The sequence below is a fragment of the Netta rufina genome (genome assembly GCF_964035555.1).
Source record: "Netta rufina genome assembly, chromosome: 1".
NCBI lineage: Eukaryota > Metazoa > Chordata > Aves > Anseriformes > Anatidae > Netta > Netta rufina.
This window is the reverse complement of record NC_140123.1, coordinates 29153319-29173568: the sequence shown is the minus strand read 5'-3', so window position 1 is coordinate 29173568 and position 20250 is coordinate 29153319. Positions and strand designations below refer to the sequence as shown.

General features: G+C 41.2%; 1 protein-coding gene across 4 annotated transcripts in view; it reads left to right on the top strand.

Annotated features, from left to right (window-relative positions):
- The window catches only part of FNDC3A (fibronectin type III domain containing 3A), a 115348-nt gene that overhangs the window by 51018 nt on the left and 44080 nt on the right, over positions 1-20250 (top strand). For 3 of the 4 annotated variants that reach the window (XM_084297986.1, XM_084297985.1, XM_084297987.1), the window contains exons 4-5: positions 14271-14347; positions 18588-18825. In XM_084297986.1, coding sequence (XP_084154112.1) covers positions 14271-14347; positions 18588-18825 — 315 coding nt within the window. Of the gene's footprint in view, positions 1-9764; positions 9842-14270; positions 14348-18587; positions 18826-20250 lie in introns of those variants that run through there. The other variant, XM_084297988.1, reaches the window with a different exon arrangement.

Here is a 20250-nt window from a genome sequence, read left to right as displayed (position 1 = left end):
AACTGTTCTGTGAGTGAATGGTTTACTTTCTGCGCCTGCTCTCAGTTTGTTTTTCCAGTAGCCTTTTCGCTGGCTGTTTTACCCTTGCTTCCCCTTTGGTGCTGGACATACGGCCCATCTTCATGCAGTGTATGTTGGATTTCCCTTGGATAATCTTGACTGTTTTACTCACAGCTGGGATGGATGTACCTTCTGAAGTAGCTGAGGAAAGAACTTTCTTATAGCCCAATGTTTTGTTGAGAAAAGATGGCTTATTACATATATTACATTCTTCAGTGATTCAAAACACCATTTTCAAATTTCCTATGGGCTTCGTAAAACTTTTAGTTATTACATTGTTATATCTCAGTTGCAATGACTTAGGAAACTTGTATTCTGTCTGTTCCCCACCCTCTTTAAAAAAGAAAAAAGATAGATCCTACCCAAGCAGGACAGCCTGTACTTCTTAACAAGAATTTTATTGCTATGTTTCCTCCAGATCTTTCAGGTCAAGGAAGTATGGCTAGATGTAAATATTTCAGAAGTACCTAAATGGAGAGGATTCAGGTATAGCAGCTTTTCTGCCTGCAGGAAGATTCTGTCTGCTTGTGCCTCCAAAATAAGGAAATAGAGGCTGGGGGAAGAGAGCTGGAATAAGAAATATAAATGCCAAACCTATAGGTTGTATTAGTACTTCATAGATGATTCATAGAAGGATTTAATATGGAGTTGTAGTTTCAATAACATACAAATACGTTACTATAAATAAGATAGCGAAGGTTGTCGTCATGACCATTTCATAACAATGCATTGCAACAGTTGTAGAAAAATCTTACGAAATACAGACAGGTCACTTGAAGTGGAAAGAATGTGCTGAATAAAAACCACAACAGGACCATGGGCGAGAGAAAGTCCCAAAATAGAGAAAGAACTGTTAGGTCAGGGAGCTGTACTTTATTGATACTGAATTCCTCCCTTCTCAGAATCAGAATTAAAGTTGGAGACAACAACAAAGGGAAGGAGAAAGATGTGTCTCCAAAGAATTGTCAGCCTTTTGCTTTTTCTCTGTTTTCTTAGAAGTTGTGCTGAATGCTGTCTTTCAAGAGACTGTCTTAAAGTGAAGTGCTCTACTGTGTTACACCCTCAGGCATTTTGACAGAGCCGGGCTTTTTGGTTTCTGCAGGGAAGAGGCATCTCAGTAAAACTCCTAAGTAACAGGTGAATTTAGAAAATAACAGACGTACTTCAGTCGGCATTATTCTCACTTTTTCTTAAACCTGCCATTTATTGTTTCCTGTTTGGTGATCAAGCACAGAACCGTTGTGTTGGATAAAAGCAGTTTAAGCTTATCGATCATTTAAGCTCAGTTAAAACTGGAAAGTCATCTAACTCATCAGCTGCTAACAAAGGCTGAACAAAGATGCAGAAGACTGCCTAGTGTGAGCTTAACTTCCACTCCCATATTTGTACTGCAAATAGATACAGATACAGCAGTACTTGCAAGCAAAGAGGTTTTGAGATTGATTGATGGTTTGATTGCTTTTTACTATGGACTGCTAGCCCATGTGCGTTAGATCAGTGCTTTTCTACTCTGTAAATCTGACATCATATATGTGTAGCCTTTTCAATAGCATGTTTGTGTTTTTATGTTCGCTGCACCTTTCCAATTCTTAATAAAAATATTGCATAAGAAAGGAAGAAAAGGTACCTTGGAAATACCCCATCTTTTTTCTTAGTTATAGCTAAATACACTCTCAAATTTTCTTGCGTTCCTTTCAAGCAGAATATATGACATATATTAGACCAGGAATCTTACTCATATACCCACACAGTTTTATCTGTAGGTTTTTTCCGTTTCATCTTCTGACATTGAACATACCTTCCAGAGCACTGATTTGGCCGTAATAGCCTTCCAAGTGTGCATTATGTTCATAAAGTTTCAATATGCTATCGTTGCTTTCCAGTTGCTGAGCCTCAACCTCTTATCTGAAAAGCAGGTCTGTTATTTATTTCTTATGGGAAAGAATCTAGTCTCATCTTGGTGACAGCATAAGTGGAAGGGTGCTGGGTTCTGGGTTTTCTCAGGAGCATATAAATGCAGGTTTCTGGATCTTCCCGTTGTATGGTGGTGGTGTGCTGCTGTGTCTGGACAAGTAGCAGATGGGCAGGTAAACATTTCTGTGCAGCTTCACAGAACTAGACGAAGCTCTGAAGTGCCTGGGAAGATGCCATATGGAAAAAGAGGCTGAATGCCAGGTACGGCTGTGTCTGTGTAAGACGTGGCTTTTGGAGATGTGAAGGTCAGTAGAAAGCAAATAAAAGGAGTAGAAAACACAGGTGTGAAGAACGACAGACTTGAGACCAGATGCCTGTGTGTTTCCCATCTCCATACAGCAAAATTCAAAGCATCATACAGAATGGTTTTGACCTGTCGCTCTACAGAGCTTCAGCAGATTCAATATAACCTTAGTCATGTAGTGTCTTTTTTTTTAAGGTTCTAAATTGTGGAGGAAATAGGAAAGGATCGAATGCTGAAGCATGATGTACAGCTAGAGTATAATGCAAATATATCCCTTCTTAGCCACTCAGTAACTAAGGCACTCAGGTATCTTTCAGCTATCAAGATAATTCCAGAAATACTTGGTATTTCAGCTAAGCTGATGAACCAGGGAACTCCAGTGGCCTAGGGAATCTGTGTTTCAGAAGTGGTAAAAGATCAAGAATATGCATCAACTGCTTAAAGGAGCGCTGTTTGAATGGCACCCCTGAACTGGATGAAATGCAGTTATATACAGTATAAGGTCTTGCATAAGATTAATAAATTATAAATGGGGATCTCATCATTTGCAACTTTATAAGGAGGAGGAGGAAGCAGGCAAGCTATTTGGTTCACAAGATAAGTATTATCTCCAGTGTAATGTATCTGTAAAGGTTACTGTGATCATAAAATGCATCAGAGCAGACATTGCAAGTACAGCTTGGGATGTTCTGTTGGATTTTACAGGATTCTGCTGAGACCTTAACTGTATTTTGATCATTCGTGTTTACTAAAGATGAAATGAAACTGATTCCAGCTGTTGTGGAAAAGAGAGATTAAGATATTCAGAAGAATGAGGAGTCTGTTTTATGAAAGGACCCTGGAAGAGGTTGGCTTGTTGGGCTAAAAATGAGTTTTGTTAGGAACAGATAGGTAAACGCGAGGGGTTTAAAAAGTAATAATAAAATTAATGCTAGAGCTTATTGAGAGCCAAGTGGATGTCAAATGGCTATGAATGCATTTTATCTAATTACAAGAAACCTCCTGGCTACATAGGGGAGCGATGCTCTAGAATAGTGTCCCAGTGGGAGACATATGGGGTGAAAGAACTGACTTTTTATAAGATTGGTGTTAATGCTTTTATGTACAGTCCGTCTGTGATGGATCCTGATGCATGAGAATAGGGAAGAGGAATGAAGCTGTGATTGCAGGTGAATGGACTTGATTCATGAAGTCTTTTTCAGTCCTTTAGCCCTGATGGTCCAGCAACAGAAAAAGTAGATCTACACTCAGACGGTAGGGAAGCAATAAAAAGGTTTTGGCACAAAGGACACGTTTACTTTCCAGCTATCAAGCAATTTTCTTGTCTCCTCTCCTTAGAAGAGGGATATATTGATCCATACATAACGTTTGGTCAGGAGCTCCACTGTACGAGCGTGTCCTTTTTCCCTTTCATCTGGCTTGGCATGACAATTTTTGGTATGTCTGAGCCAACTTAGTTGCTCCATCCCTTACCTCTTGTTTGGCACAGGTAAGTAGATTCCTTACATAGTTCCTTCTGGCTCTGAGTTCAGTTTGGCTGCCAAAGCAGTAGGTATTTTACTTTCTAAAAAGTATTTGGTTACAGAGCAAATTGAGTTTGAAGAGAACACTGCAACAGCACAAGCTTATCTTTGTCTGGTCCCTGCTTACTGCTCTAGCAGATGTTTTCTTTCTGATAATACATATTTATTAACCTTGATGAAAGCTTTCTATCAACAACAACCTTTGTCATGGACACTTTTAATGTTTGTGCTTACATGCTTTCCCTGTCTGGTAACTTGTTTGAGATACGGAGAAAATAATTCCTTGTTGAAGGGATCTGTGGAGAGTTCATTGTGCAGAATGAAGGGGCCTTTGTCACATTGTAGTTTCAAATGCTAGAACAAGTTTAAAGGATAAAAATGACTTCATTAGTTAGCCTGTGATGATTTTTTATTAACTAAACCAGACCCTATATACACTTCATTGTCACTATCAACAGTAAAATGTAAGGTTTGCAGTGGCAACTAGTTGAGGTATGCTGTGATCTTAAGAAATAACAGGAACATTTCGTTGCAGTAGAGGCCACAGGTGCTGGTAGTAAGCATAGTGCCATTCTGTGTTACCAAGTCTAACTTGAGAACATCAGTGGTTTTTTAATACGTACCCTGAATTGGGGTTATTTAATTGGGGACCGAATTTCTGCAAAGCCTTTTGAACATGGAAGTTCTTGCCTGTTGACCTTAAGTCATCGGCAAAATCAGAAGTCTTAATCTGAATGTTTAAATACTATGCCACCTACTGTGTTATAAAGAATTATCAAGATCTGTAGTTTTTGAGTTATTTCCACTCTTTTCAGAGCATCCCCCATTGTATCTGTATTCATAGCTTTGTCTTTTTATTGTTGAATAGATGGACAAAAGTATGAGTGACTATTATCATAAGAGGATATGTTCAGGGTCTTTGTGTTCTGTATTAGTATTAATTTAAGAAGTTTTTCACTGCAGAGGTCCCAGGGCAACACAGGTCACCCACTGAATCACAACCTAATCCCAGCAAGCACGTGGAGTCCGTTGCTTCTGTTTTGACCACGGAATTCCCTATGGCCTTGTAATTGTACAAAACGTGAGGCCGCAGGGGGACAGGCAGAAACCAGATATCAAAGACCTACTGGAGCAGAGACAATATACAGACAGTATGTAAAGGTTGCCTCTCTCCAAAAGGCAAGATAGGTTAGTTGTTTACTCAAGCTGTATCTCGAAGTATCCACTGTATTTTGGTTTGTCCTAAAATGCAAACAGTACAAGCATTAAATTGGTTAAAGCACGCACGCAGAATAGAGATCTGAGGTTTTTATCGTCCTGAGTTTAGGCTTCTCTCCGTGTCTTTTGGAAATGGGCATCTTCACCCCCACCCCCCCCAAAAAAAGGGTTCTAGAGGGAAACCACTTATGAAGGCAGTCTGCCTTTCTAGATCGGTGTAATGGGGATTCCATAGGGATTTCCTGTACATTCTGGTGAAGTTCTGGGCTCTTGTTCCCCTTCCAAAGGCTGGCTTTGTATTTTCCATCTAGCAACTTGATCAGAGGAATTCACTATGCCTGTAGCATGGACGGGAGCTGTGTGTGCTGCACTTTGGTTTCCTAGTGGCCCATCTTCTGCAGAGGTGACAGTGTTTGCAAGGCAGGTTATTCTGTGGTCTGGTGTCCTTGGCACTCTCCCAGTCTGGGACAAGCTGGGGGTTAGCACACAGCACAGAAATCAGTTCACTAACTGAGCAGGAAGACCTTTTTTTTTTTTTTTCTTTTTTTTCCTGGCAGTAGGAATCTCCTCTCAGAAAACTTGATAGACTCTGCTGAACCAAGTATCTGCTCCGTGCTTAATGATTTGTGTCGTTTGCTATGAGGTGGCTCCCTGAGAAATGTGCAAAACACAGAGTTGTCCTCCAAGGCAGCCAGTGAATCACCCTGCTGAAGCCAAATGTTTGCTGTAAATGTTGCAAAGTGTAAGGTGTGTAACATCAGATGTTTTCAGCTCGGTCTTATGTCTCTTTTTTTTTTTTGTCATATGCCATTATTGTGCAATTTGTCTGCTCGAGGCTTGTTCCCTACAGTTTGTACCATGACAGAAGGACTTTGCATTACCAAATGTCTCCTTTCAAATTGTCAGCTTCAGGGAGTGTTTTCTTCCCTCATGGTTTGAGACAGAACTATGTAATAAAATGTTATTTCAGAATTTATTTCAGAGTTCAGAAGCCTGTATCTGAATGTTTTCTTCTGGAACTGGATTATTGGTAGAATCGTTATGTTGGTGGAGTCACGTAAGCACCTCTGATTTAGGCATAAAAATAATTTTATGTGGTGAGTATGAGGAGAAAAGAAGCCTTTGTAGGACTGAACCCAATTTACATTTTTTTGCATTGTTTTACAGAAGACCTTTTCATCCGACCAGAGCAGCAAACTCACTTAGTTAATGCAACATTTACATTCGAGAACAAAATTTCAGTGGGAGCTGTTGTTTCGTTCTGTTTTTCAAATCAGCGTAGTTACCATCAACTTCTTACCTTTGGTAAGAACTGTAGCTGTGAAGCCAATGTCATTCTGGATTTCCCTGGTTTGCCCTCTTTCTGCTAAATCCTGCAGAATAATGGATCACTGGATTGTCTCTTCTTTGCCCTGATGGGAAGCTGAGATATCTCATGTCCTGCTAACTTAGTTTTAGTCTGTTTCAGTTAGGAATGAACACTCCCAAACTGGTCCCTTTACAGAAAGGCGTGTGTGGGATTTGGTTTTGATACTAGAAGAATTTCAGATGTTAGAAGTGTGTTATCATCACAGTTTTTGTTCTGCTGGGTTTTGTTTTAAATAGAACACCTAAACATCCACTGTGTTCGTCTAGTAATTTCCTTGAAGCCTAAACAATTCAGAGGTTCTCAAATGAAAGTGCACAGTATTAGTAGATTCCAGAGACTCCAAAAGTATGTCTTTAGAGTTGTCTGTCTTGGATAGAAATCGAAGTTTGAGCTGGGCACTGAATATTCTTTTGGCAGCCTTTTCTGGTGTTGATTTCTTGCTTAAGTTTCTGTCAGCGTATGTATTCTAGTAAGCACAGGTTGCACAAACAATTTGATCATATCTGCAGATTCTTTCGTATATTTGCATCCATTGTTTTGAAATACTCTACTCTGGAATTTGGTAAAAATGGTTCAGCATTTGTACGTATGCTGTTGATTTTCTTAGGCACTATCTATATGCAGAGACATCTTGTAAATATATATACACACATGATATGCACGTATATACACACATGTAACTTGGTGGTGGGAATATTAAGAACTTCATGCAAAGGAGAAGGGGCTTCTCCGAGTGCCCCTTCTGAAACAGCAGAACATGCCAGATAATTTTGCCCTCTAGTTTGAAATCAGCGTAGCCAGGTAAGTATGTAGAGAAAAAATAACCCATTAGTGTAATAACTTGAATATAATGGTGCCAAAAAGGCCTTTACAAGTAATTACACTACATAATTTAATTTTTGGCACAACCAGCCTGAGAGGAAAAGAAGTTGAAGTCAATGCCTGTGCCTTCCACAATCTCTCTTCTGCAAACCAAAGTGCTCTTTTCTAGAAGCTGCTGTCTGCAAGCCAGCAACTGCTGGCTGTTGAGACTCGCTTGTGCTGTTCACGTCTTAGCTACAACCAGTTATCAATAGTAGAGCTTAACTTTGTTGTTACTTACTGGTCAGCAGTGCAAACAGCTTAAAAATGATCAAAAATGCACAAATTCTAGCGGTAACTACTGTTAGATGATTAAATTGTAGTTTATCCTGAGTCATGTGAATCAAATGGAAAATGACTAAGCATTATGTACAGATATTAAATATTAGTCTGCAGAAGTTGCAGATCAATATTGCTCAGCAGCATAAATGCTAGGAAATTACTCTCTTTGAGAAAAAGCTGAGCAAATACGCCGTGCAGTTCGTGCAAATTATTCTTACTGCTAAGAATAAAAACATTTTCATCAAAGCTTCTGTGTGTTAAGGATGGTGTATCGCATTTGACTCCCTTTGAAATGCAATGACTTACGGTTCACCTGATATTTAAATTGGAAGACTACAAGGGAGAGAGAACATAATTTTTTGACATAACTCTTCCACAGTTATTAAGTAATTGCCCTTAGTCTAAACCTAAAACAGCAAAGCAAGCTGAACAATTTAATAATCTAGGCTGCACAGTAAAAATCTGTATTGTATTTCCACTTTAGCATCTTTGATTTATTGCTACTTATTTCTTGAACAGAAGTAGGATGGAGTTGGTTGCTGTGCTCCTCCATAGCTTCACAAAGCACATATAAAAACTTTCTATTATTGGAGTATCTAGAAAGACTAAAATCATCCTTCTGCAAGCTCCCACGTGTCAGTTCCTGATGAGAAGTTTGCACCATTCAAAGGCATGAGTTTGCAATCTTTTTCTTTTTTTTTAATCACAAAATTGCACAGCGGTCATTGTTTAGATACAGCTGGAATGAAGGCACGTTTAATATGTGAACACAGAAACCATTGTTACCTTTGTCCTTTGAATATATGTGAGGCCATTATAGAAGAAAACTGATAGCTGTATTAATGATGAAGTGCTATGGGAATCTGTCATCTCCGCACGTTTGCCTGTGAGAAGGGATTTTGTGTCCTTTTTTTCTGAATACATATGTATGGTTTCATGGGAAAGCTCAAGATCTCATTAGGATGGAATCTGTCGAAATACTGTAGTTAGGCTTTATGGCTTTCAGCTCTTATCCATTATTCCAAAGTCTGCATTCATGAAACTGATGTTTTTTCCCCTGCTTTTAAACAAAATGACATGAACGTTTCACCTTGTTTTTCCACGCGTTTTCCAGCCCACTGATAGAGTTTAGTAGCCAATTAATATATTTAAATCGCTGTTCCTGCTTTGTCAGCGGCTGTTCCCCAGCCTTGATGACAAAAGTAGACAGATGGGTGGGGGAAGGGACTGTTTGGTCAGGATGAATTTAGAGCATAAGGAATGTGTTAAATTGAAAACTTAAGTCTTCTGGCCGCCCCTATCCTTGTGGTGCTCCCAGTTCCTTCTTGCACCTCTTCCCCAGCCCAGGCCTAGCAGTAAGCTTTGGGTTTGCTTTTCTCTTTTGTTATTACTTGCTTTGATTGCACTGCACCTACTAAAACCAAAGCACCCAATTCCTTGTGACACTTGAAGTAACCTGAAGTACCAATCCGGACCTGCTTTCCCTGCACAGCTCCCAAGCCAAACAGAGACCACTCGTTTGTTGTCGATAACCGGCTTTATTCTTGTCATTATCTAGCTGCTGGGAGCCCAAAATAAAACTCTGAAGCCTTGGCCGTTAAGTCAGAGCGAGAGCGGCGCAACTCTTGGTGGCATCTGGGACTATTGATTGAGCGCAGCGTGGCCGGCCGTGCCGCGACGTCAGCTTGCTGCAGCTGCCCTGGCCTTTGTATTCCAGCCTGGCAGCGCTTGCGTCAGCGATGCCTATCGTCGGCGGCGTGATGTCAAAGTGTGGGTGTTGGGTTGTGGAGACACCGTTAACCTAATGTGCCGCAGTCAATCCTCAACGCCGCTCGCCTCCCTGGGGCCGGCGGTGATTCATCGCCGCTCGCGCTAAGTATAGCCGCCTTGGCGAGCTGCGCTACCCGCACGGATCGGTCTCGAAGCACAAATCGGTACCAGAAAGCTGCGGCTTTCTGAGGAAAAAGCATTTATTTGGAATATTTGTTCGGGGCGCCCTTTTTGCGCCCCCTTTCCTGAGGTGACAGGTAAACCCCACAGAAGGCTTTTAGCCCGAGCAGTGACCCTGACTGCTCGTTAAGGTGACAGGGGTCGGCCAGGTGGCTGCTACAACCCTGAAGTAAACCCGGGAGGGGACAAAAATCCCTTCCCCGGGCTGCCGCAGGCCGCGGCGCACCTGAGCCGAGCCGAGCCGTGCCGAGCCGCCCCGCCCGCCGCCCCGCCCGCCCGCCGCGGCGCGCCGGGGAGCAGCCGCCAGCCCGGCCCGGCTCGGCTCGGCTCGGCTCGGCTTGGCTTGGCCCGAAATGAGCGGTAAGGGGTGACCCGAGGGAAGGGGGAGGCGGTGCGGGGCCGTGCTGGGCTCGCCTCGCCGCTCAGGGCGGCCGGGGAGGGGGGGGGGCTCCAGGCGGCGGCGGCCATTCCGAGCGCCGTGCCCCGGAAGGGCACCGCCGGCTGCGGCCCTGCAAATGTCGCCGGGCTCCCGGGCCGGGCGCTGAGGGGAGCCCCGAGCCATGGGGCCGGCCCCGAGCGGCTCCACGCAGCCCGGGGCGGGGGGAGCCCTCGGTGTCCCTCTGCTTTCCACCCCTCCCCGAGGGTTTGCGGGGTCTGTGTGAGGGGTCTCGGTTCTTATCGTGGGGTTTTTAAAAAAATCGTAACGCAAAAAGGTCGTTAAAACACACGTATTGACGGCTTTTGCTTATCCCACCCCTGTTCGCTTTTACCTTTCGTAGCAGTGAGATGGCAGATTTCAGGCAGGTGAGGTGGAAGTACGCTGAAACGTCTCGGGTTAAATAAAGCTTTGTGGTATTTGCTAAGTCGTTTCTCAGGAATAAAGCATAAAACACCTGTGTGGCGCGTTGTTGGTGTTTTTCTTTTCCTCCCACTATTGGTATTTTTCCTTTCTGTACCGAGAGGATTTGTTTACCTGAAGTAAGTTAGAAGATGTGAGACCTCCCCTTAAAAGCATCAGCGTTTCCAACGTAGGGGCTTGGCGGAAGAAAATTCCCTTTAGGTGCGGTGGAGAAAAGGAGATATTTGTCTAGCAGGACTTCAAGAGGCTGCTCCCCACTGGTGCTTTTTAACCAGCCACCTCTCATGGTAAAACACTGGCCTTGTCTTGTTTCGGTCCAATCAATACCTGAGAGCTTGAGAATCCTGCTTTAAAGCCAAGATCTTCACATTTTTTTGTTTTCAAATAGAGGAACGGGGAAAAATGTATTTCTACTCATATATAGTGTTAACATTTTATCCTTAAAGACATGGAAGTTTGCTTCGTGGTTTCACAGCTGCCAATGTGCTTTCCGCAAAGAAACCAATAACTTTGCTGCAAACACCCGGTATCCATTAAAATTTTTCATAAACTTTGTCAACTTCTGTTCCTGTGCTTTCTGTTCTCTTAAATATTCCTGTTCAGTCTAACCTCATTCTGCAGTCACTCGTAAATCTTATCAAAAATGTATCAGACGTAATCTTGAATATTAAAAATATTTTCATTTTTTTCTGGAACCATGAAAGGCTAAAGCTAGGATGCAAGTTTTCAAACTGCTCACTTGACTCCATTCGAAGTTGATACATTCATTTAGGTTCGTATATTGCCTTCATGTGACTGCTAGATTAGGAATCTATCCTGAGAATGACTTTGAGGATCAACCTTTGCACTGGATTGGAGATAGCTGCTTTTTCGTTAGTTCAGACAGAAAGTTAAAGCACTCAATGAGTGCTCTTTGGAAAGAAGGATGGTTCACTCACCTGGACCCGATTTTTTGTTTTAAGCACCCAAATAATGTTGTCTAAATTTAACAGTCTAAAACACCACCAGCAACAAAGCACAGAAATACCCACCAGCTCACAAAGAAGCAGGCTATTCGTGTCAGAGTTCCTTCATCCTCCCAGCATCATGAGCTTGATATGAAAGTTGAAGGAATTGTGGGCTTGATTCTCAATTTACCTGAAACTTACATAACTGAAAACACTGAGTTTAATGACAGCTTCGGTTTCTTGTATTCATTATGAAAACCACAAGTACGCTATATGAGATACAAGCTGTGTAAAAACCATCCTCTTATTTAAGAATTAATTTAAACCATTATTTGGTTGAAGGACATCTTGTAATAAATACGCTTCCGTTGCCGTTGACCTTTTGGAATTTATTTTAAGATAATGCTCTAAAGCACTTCTTAGCTTGTTTGACCACTTTTCATTTGATTCAGCACTGTGTACTTGGGGAAACTTCAACTGAAACATTTTTGAGTTTCACCTGAGCAAAAAGCCGAGGAAGGTTCAGTTCTCAATGTAAAGCTTACTGTAGACCTCTTATTATTTGCTTTTTACATGGCTCAGTTAATCTTTCGATTAAGACCTCCTTCTTAAAAATTCTCCTTTCTCCCCACTGTTGAGGGTTAACACTTCATCAAGAACAAGGCTGTGATTCTTTTTAGGTAACACGTTCCAAAACTTTTTTATCCTATTGTGAAGGAGTCCCCATAGCACATGGAGTCAAGCTTGATTACATGCCTCATTTTTTATAGAATGCTTTTTGTTCCTTTTTTTCCCACTCTTGGCGTTTGGGAATAGTTACCTTTATTTTGCTGTCAAGTTCACACTTATCAGAACGAGATGTGCTAGTACGATAAAATGCACCTTGCATTTGCTTTGTACTTTTCTTTTGCAGACCTTAGCACAGTGTATCGAATGTTAAAGTGGAACTATGGACACCCTTTCAGAAGAAGTATTGTTGAAAGTTCACTAAGAGCTGGGGTGATGCTTTTGGTAGAGTCTAAACTGAGTTAGAAATTTAGAGAATGCAGCCAAGGGTGTTTGTATTCCAATCTCATCATCATGCCACAGAACCTAGTTAGATTACATCCTGTTTCATTTTCTCATTAACAATTAAACTCCAGGAATTGTTCCTGTTTTGGATAAATGTGGGGATATAAGGACATCTGTATGCAGTCCCTCTTGTAGCCTATGCAAATGCTCTGGCTCTGATAGAGACCAGTACCAAATACTAAAGGGGAGAGCGTAAGGACCGGTCAAATGCACAGAAATAACTTTTCTTTCAAGCCTCCTGAACCAAAAGTAATTTTTTATTATTTTTTTACAGCTCCTAGTGAATGACTTACTTCAATTTGTTGAATAGCTTGGGAACCTAACCTTTCATTTCTGCAGTGTTCTTAAAGCAGTGAGTTACAAAACTTAGCTGTGCGTTTCCTCAGAAATTCCTTTTTCCGCTTTAAACCTTTTCTTCGATGATCTAATTTAGTACCTCTGGTTCTTGTACGTGAGAAAGTGTAAATGATCCATCCTCCTATTTTGGGGCAGGTTGTGATTTTTGTAGGTCTCTTACTATTTCTCTCCTCCTTGCCCTTTTACCTTTCCTCCATCTTCAGGTGGAAGAATCCTGGCCTCCTGATTCTTCCCTGATAAACACTGTTACGAGGGCCAGCATAAAGTTAGACCCTAGGGTAACGCGTTCTGCCTGTACTCAGTTCTGTGAGTGATGATCTTGTGTTCTCTTTCCCTCTGCAAATCCCACCGAACAGCTCAGTTGGCTTTTCCTTAGAAATACACACAGTAAATCCATAATCTGTTTCCAGCTAATGTGTGGCTTAACTCTGTAAATAAATAGTTCTGTTGGTTTTGTCCAGGTGCGGTGCTTTGCACATAGCAGCACGATTTCTTCTTCATTTTTATCATCCAGTCATTAAGTGCTCTGAGATCCTTTGCAGCTCTCTGAGTGCATACCAAGAATTTGTCACCTCGGCATTCATTTCCTTTTCCAGCAATGTTAATGCATCAAACAGATTTATTTTTGCGTGCCCGTGGTACTCCTTTGGTCACTCCAGCCACTTTGAAAGCTGATCACTTACTTTTCATCTTTGTTTCCTGTCCTTGGTCCAGTTAGTTGTTACTCATGAGAAGCCTTCTTCTCTTTTAAACTCAAGGCAGCATTACTTCTTAAAGAGTCTTTGAGAAAGATTGTCAAAAGTTTTTTGAAAACCCAAGCATGTAACACTGTCCCTGCACTCTTTGAAGGTACCAGATTTTCCAGGCAGTGCTTTATCTACAAATGCCACCTTAACACATCTCCACTGTGTCGTATTTATCCAAGAATCTGTGAATTCTGTTCTTTCTGGCTTGCTTGGTACAAAGATCACTGTGGTATCACAACTCCTTACCATTTGTAGGAGTAGACTCACTGGCTTGTAAAAAAACACTGGCTTTCTTTCCCCTGAGATTTGAAGTTGGTGCCCTGTTTGCCACCTCCCATTCCCATGGTACTGAGGCCATTTTAGGTGTTGAGCCCATAGTAACAGAGCAGCAATTTAGTAAATAACTTTATTTACAACTTTTAACTGCATACTATGTGATTTTAGCATTTTGTTTCTAATTTTTTGTTTGCTTGGTTGTTTCTGTAGTAAAGTTGCCTCTTCATTTGGGGACACTTCTTTTGATTTGTCACATGCCAAGAAGTTTTGCCAAAAGTTCTTCAGTGAGCTGACAGAGAAGGAAGGAGAAATAGCTACTGGAGAATTACTTTTTACTTTGTTCCTGTTTTTATTAAATGTCTCATGTTTCTAAGAGTGCCCTTTGCTATAATTTTATCTGTACAGTTCATTGCCTTTGTTTATCCATGTTATCTTGTATATTTTTCACAGAGACTTTGCAGTTCAGTATGTTCTTTGAACTTCCAGTACCGCACCATTTAATAATTTGAGACTATTTTTTTTAACCCATTTAGGTCCTGCTCAGGTTCCAATGATGTCCCCAAATGGTTCAGTGCCTACTATTTATGTGCCTCCTGGATATGCCCCACAGGTATGGCCCTTTGATTCTTTCTTCAGTTGTGTGCATGCAGATTGTGGGAGTAAAACCAAAATAGCTAATTCAGTAAATGAATCTGTCAAACCAGAGTCACTGCGATCAAGCAGGTAAATAATGGGACATGTCCAATAACATCTCTGTGATGGGAGCCAGTGTGTGTGCCCATTTAGTTATACATTAACTACTTGCATGACAATAACAGGTACACTTCCTTATTTAGTTCAGGATCCTAATGTACTAGATGCCCTCTGTACAGAAAAAAGCCCATGACCCAGATAGTTCATTGTGCTGAATTCTCGGTTAGCGAGTATTTTCTCCTGGCACCAATGTAATTTTATGTACGTACATAGCTCGTGTCTAGGAAGCTCCCTGCAGATAAGGAGTAAAACAGATCAGTTGGAAAAAGTGTAGCAAACAACATGAAAAAACATCAGCTGTCCACCGGGGATAAGTTACCATACAACACACATATCCATGCCTTATCTTGAAGTAGGGCTGTGCTTTTGTTGCTGCTCAGGGATTCCTAATTTAGATGCCTGAAAATTAAATGTGAGCTAGATAACCTGGACATCCTTTAGAGTACATTAAAAGAACAATTCCTCTCACCTCTACTTGTTATTATGCTGGGATATATGGCCTCCTAGATGATGTCTCTCTCTCTCTTCCCCAGCTGTAGAATGAGCAGAGGGGTTAGTAGCTCAGACCTGGAAACCAGAGCAGATGAATGCCACTTCCATAATGTAAATCTTCCTCATGATATTGTGTTATTGAGACCAGCCTACATCTGATTCACTGTGTATACATCAGAAGAGAATACAATGCACAAAATGCAACCAAAAAATCCTCAGTGTCCAGGAGATGTAGCACAAATTATCTGAACTGCATGGAAAAATTGCCCTCTAGTAGCAGAAAAGGCTGTGAGGGCAGGCAGGCTGATCCATGGCGTCTCCGTGGTTTTACCTTTGATCTGCTGAAGGTTGGCTCATGTATCTCTCATAGCTGAGTTCTGGAACAGGAAAATAAATTAAAAATCGTGAGAGTCCATTTATCTTTAAATCATAGCAAAACGCCTTGATTCCTGTTAGAATTCATTTTTAAGGATCTGAAAGTATTTTTGAATTGAAGTTTGAAATTTTACTCTATTTCCTCAGTAGTTCGTTTCAGCTGATGAAGCACTTAGCATTCAAAAAGTCGTGTGACCTGTGACAGTCTGAATCATTTTTCTGAAATTACTTTACCCTCCCTCTGAGGAGAGCCTGCAGCAGGCAGGCTGAAGGACCGAGTTTTGCTGGGGCAGGCTTGTTAGCCTCTCATTGGAGCTTGTTAGTCCAGGCAAGTGTTGTGCTGGCACAGCTCTCTGACTTTTGAACCGAAGGTGCCTCACCTCTCTCCAGCTGAGAGTACAGGTGGAGTGAGCTCATGTCTGCTGTTTTCATCTGAGTGGGAATGTCATAGTCTAGGAAAACCTGTAGTTTATAAGGCTTCTGCAGTATTTACTGCTGACAAAACATACCAGCTGTTGTGGTTTATGTTGGAAGTTCCTGTTACAAGCTCGAGGATATGATAGCGGTCATGCAAACAGGAAAAAAATGCCGATGTTGCTAAGAGTTATCACTGCAGTCCCACCGATGTAACCTCCGTGATTTCTTCATATCTTTAAGACAGTAACTCGGATATATTTTCAGGGCAATTGGAAGCCACTTAAACACCTAAAGCCATCAGTCTGGAAGAACAGCTTCAGCATCTTCATTTTGCTTGTCCATTTTCATTTAGTTCTGTTATACCTCTGCTTGCTTCAACTTCTGTTTGGCGTTGACACAGCATACTGTCCCCTGTTGGACATCGGGGGGAGCTACAGAACAAAGCATGTAGATTCTTCTTATATCACATACATAAAAAGCAATTCACACATTGATTTACTTCTCCCTTCCTTTTCTTTTGGCACTGTAATTCTAGAGCTGTGAAAGCAAGCACAGACATCTTCATTCATCCTTTCCAAGCTGACTGCATTCAGTGCCTGTAGTGAATTTTCCAGTGATGTGTGGTTGATTCACACAACCAAAGAGGCCTGTGCCAGAACTACACGTTTTGCTAGTACAATTAGCATAATAGCTTGGTTTTGTTTTGTTTTTAACTTAAGGTGGCATGCTTGACATGATGCACATAGTGCTTTTTCCTAGCCCCCCCCCGCTATGATCACACAGTTGAGCTGGTGTTTGATTTAGAGGCACAGTCACAGACTTAGCTTAAGGTCCCTGCTGCTTGAATGGGGTATCTATTTCTGAGTTACTTAGTTTATGATTTATTTGTTTTCTTGGGTTTGCTGATAATCTAAGGAACGTTTTTAAGGAATTTGCTTCCTATATAAACTTATCTGCAAATAAATTTGTAATAAATTGCAATTTCCTTGTCTAAACAAAAGGGATTTCGGTGATGAAAACTACATTTGGAGAATTTCCTTGAATAAGAGAAGTTCTCCTCGGCTTTACTGCTGTTAATATATGCCACCTTTAGGTACTACACAGCTATAGCTGCACAGATATGCAACTTTGCAAAATCACTCTTCCCCAGTAAGAGACAATTTCTGTATACTGAAAATAGTGATTTTTTTTTTTAAGTCACATGGTAAGTGTGTGTGTATATATATATAATTTTTTTTGAAGCTGTGTTCACTTAAGTAATTTACATTGAATTCTAGCTTTCTATTCACGTAAGTAGGGTGGGATCAGCTCCTTTTTGTACATACTTTTGTCTTCTGAAAGTTATTGCTTATCTGTAAAGATCTTTGTTCTACATAACACCAGAAGCATACAACTGTGCCTACATAATTTTCTTTTTTACTACAGTAGGGAAGTTTTGAAACGATTTCCTAGACCATCCTCGCTTACCCTGCAGTGGTTCAGCGAGCAGGATGATCTGGGGACTAAACTAGAAATTCCATTCCAGACGCACACCAACCCCAGTGGTAACGCGGTAAAGCCACCGTTTGATCCTTCAGGCAGCTTTCTGTCAGACACGGTGGAAGTGTTCACACCAGGACGTGGGACTAAATCTAGCCAAGCATTACACTGTTAATCCCTAACAGTGGAGGTCAGAGCAGCTTGGCACCCAGTGCTTTGATCTCCCGATCTGTTCCTGTTGCCCCAGTTTACCCACTGGTTTATGTGAGCATGTCCCACCTGATTCCAAATACCAGTCTTAGAGTTGCCTTCTTCCCTGTTTTCAAATATGGTCCTGATATTCCAGATTCCTGTCTTGCTCTTTTCCTTTTCTGGGTAAAAAATCCAGAAACTTGCATTACAGCCCTCGTTGTGGCATCATTTGGGGGCATTTTATTAGGATGTGGAGAACAATGTATTCATTGGCATTCCAGGTGCTATGGTTATTAATCCTACAGTAAATCTGACTCAAATCATGCCAAGATCACCTTTAGGTACACAGCAAACCTCTTTGCATGCCTCAGTCTGGCAGAGGCTGTCACAAAGGCCCTTGTTTTCTCAGTAGTAAGTGGCTTCTTTCAGGCTGCAGAGTATCTTAACAGAGGAAAAACAAACAAAAAAAGTTATTTTAAAGTATGCTGAGTTGTACAGGAGTACTGAGAGGGCTGACTACCATCCTGGTAGGGTTTTTTTGCTTCAACAGCTTGATGCAGACAGTGGCTGCTGGTGCTGACAGGGGCCTCCTGGGTTATCACTGGAGGACTGACTTGAGCATGTTGGGAGCACCAGGCACTCTTACACCTTTTTTCTCTCCATTTATGTGGTGTGAGGTCCACCTGCCCATCAAATCACTTCCAGGGAGCCATCTAGTTGTTATACTGCAGAAGAAATCTGAGGAGCAGTAGAGCATGCAAGTGGTATGAATGAGGATGGAAAGAGAGCCCTGCTGACAAGCTCAGGTTAATGGCATAAATAGACCTAGTTGTTTAGAAGACGTTGTTGCACTCAGATTTTGCAACAATATTTTTCCCCATCACATTGAGAAATTAAGCACATTATTGCAATTAATACACTTAACAGCAAGGTAGATAGCCCTTATATTGTCCTTTTTTTGTCCTTTTTTTTTTTTCTTACCCTTTTGTGTTTTCCTTTTCTCAAACTCAAGGGTTTTGCCATTGCTGGTTTTGTTTAAGTACATACAGAAGCATACCTTCCAGACTGTCACTCCCAACATTTTTGTTCTCTTGCTTATTACTAAGCCTTTCTTTTTTGGTGCATGGTCTCTCACAATGCAGGTTATTGAGGACAACGGTGTTCGAAGGGTTGTGGTGGTTCCCCAGGCTCCAGAATTTCATCCTGGCGGTCACGCAGTGATACACAGGCCACCTCATCCCCCACTGCCTGGCTTCCTTCCTCTTCCAGCCATGATACCCCCTCCACCACGTCACATGTACTCACCAGTGACCGGAGCCGGTGACATAGCGACGCAGTACATTCCACAGTATCACACCTCCCAAATGTATGGTGATCTGGGTAAGTAGTTCAGTAAGTATTGCAGGTGCCACCAAAGGAATGCTGAACTGGTTTCCAGAATCCGTGATGCTGATACACTTCCTTTATCACGCACAGCTATGGTTTGAATGGGAGCTGTACAAAAATGTTTTGAGGATGCCAGTCTTTTTGCTGAAGCTTGGTATTTCAGAAGTTATTTTCATTAATTGGGCTTCTCTATTTGGTTATCCTTTAAATATACAGGTTATTTTTTATGTCTATCAGTTAAGGATTTGCCCACGAAAGCAGTGCAGAAAGTGTTTGTGGTAGTTCAACTGATGGTTTTCACTCTGATTCAGTGTTTAGATCCGTACTTGAGCACTGTTCTGAGATAACTATCTGCAAGTATCCTGTTTGAGGCCTGAAACAGGAGTTCTCTATATTGCATATGGAAAAATGGTGCTATTTTCCTAAAACTGCAAGTTTGGGCTAATGTCTGTATTGAATTCATAGAATCATAAATTCCAACAGGTGCTACCCACTTAAACTGTAGTTGAAGCTGTCTTTGGAAGTACCATTGCTATCTGCCTTTAATGCTGTTTAGTGACACAGTGTATGCATGTACTTACAGGGGTGGGGTTATTTGATAAATATTTACTTTTCTGGTAGACCTGCTTTTCTTTGCATAAACTCCTGCTTTAAAGCAGGTGCTGACCTCAAAAGACTTTTAGAGAACAATACCAGGTTGCAGTTCTCACAGAAAGAAGGCGGAAGCCATGGAAGGGAAACTAGAGCACTGTCATGTCACTGTAGATGGGTAGATTCTCAGTGTTCTATGATACTACTAAAATCTTCTAAAATGACCTCCATGTAGTCACTGTGCTTAAATAGTCATGATGTACAACGTGGTCAGATAAAAAATATATCAGTGTCTTGATCTTGCTGGATTTCTTAGTATTTCTGTATCGAGTTATACGTTTTTTCTTGCTTGCACTACTTGGATAATAGTATGTTATTATATGCTTTTTGGGTACTTATTATAATCTCATTAATTTCTTAGTTGACAGTAAGTGGGAGGCTTTTGCTTTTAGTTTCCTAAATGAAGAGATTGGAACATGATAATTAAACGCATAAGGTAAAAAGGATACTTCTTAATGGAATAAAGTTTTAGACTTCAGTAGGTTTCTGCTGCTAGATTATATCCCTTTACATATGAGTTCAGTGATAATCTGCTAAACTACCAGACTAATAATAATAATAATAACAACAGTAAAAGAATGGGTGATAATGTGGGATTCTTTCATTTTCTTTTATTTTAAGTACATATTTAATATGCTCTTAAGTTTAGGGAAGTAGAGGACTAGGAACACATTAGTTTGTTTGATACTTGCTTCAGGTTTCATATTTAATTGTGGACACACCTTAGCTATGTCTGTCAGATGTCGAACCCTACAGCTCCCATACGAA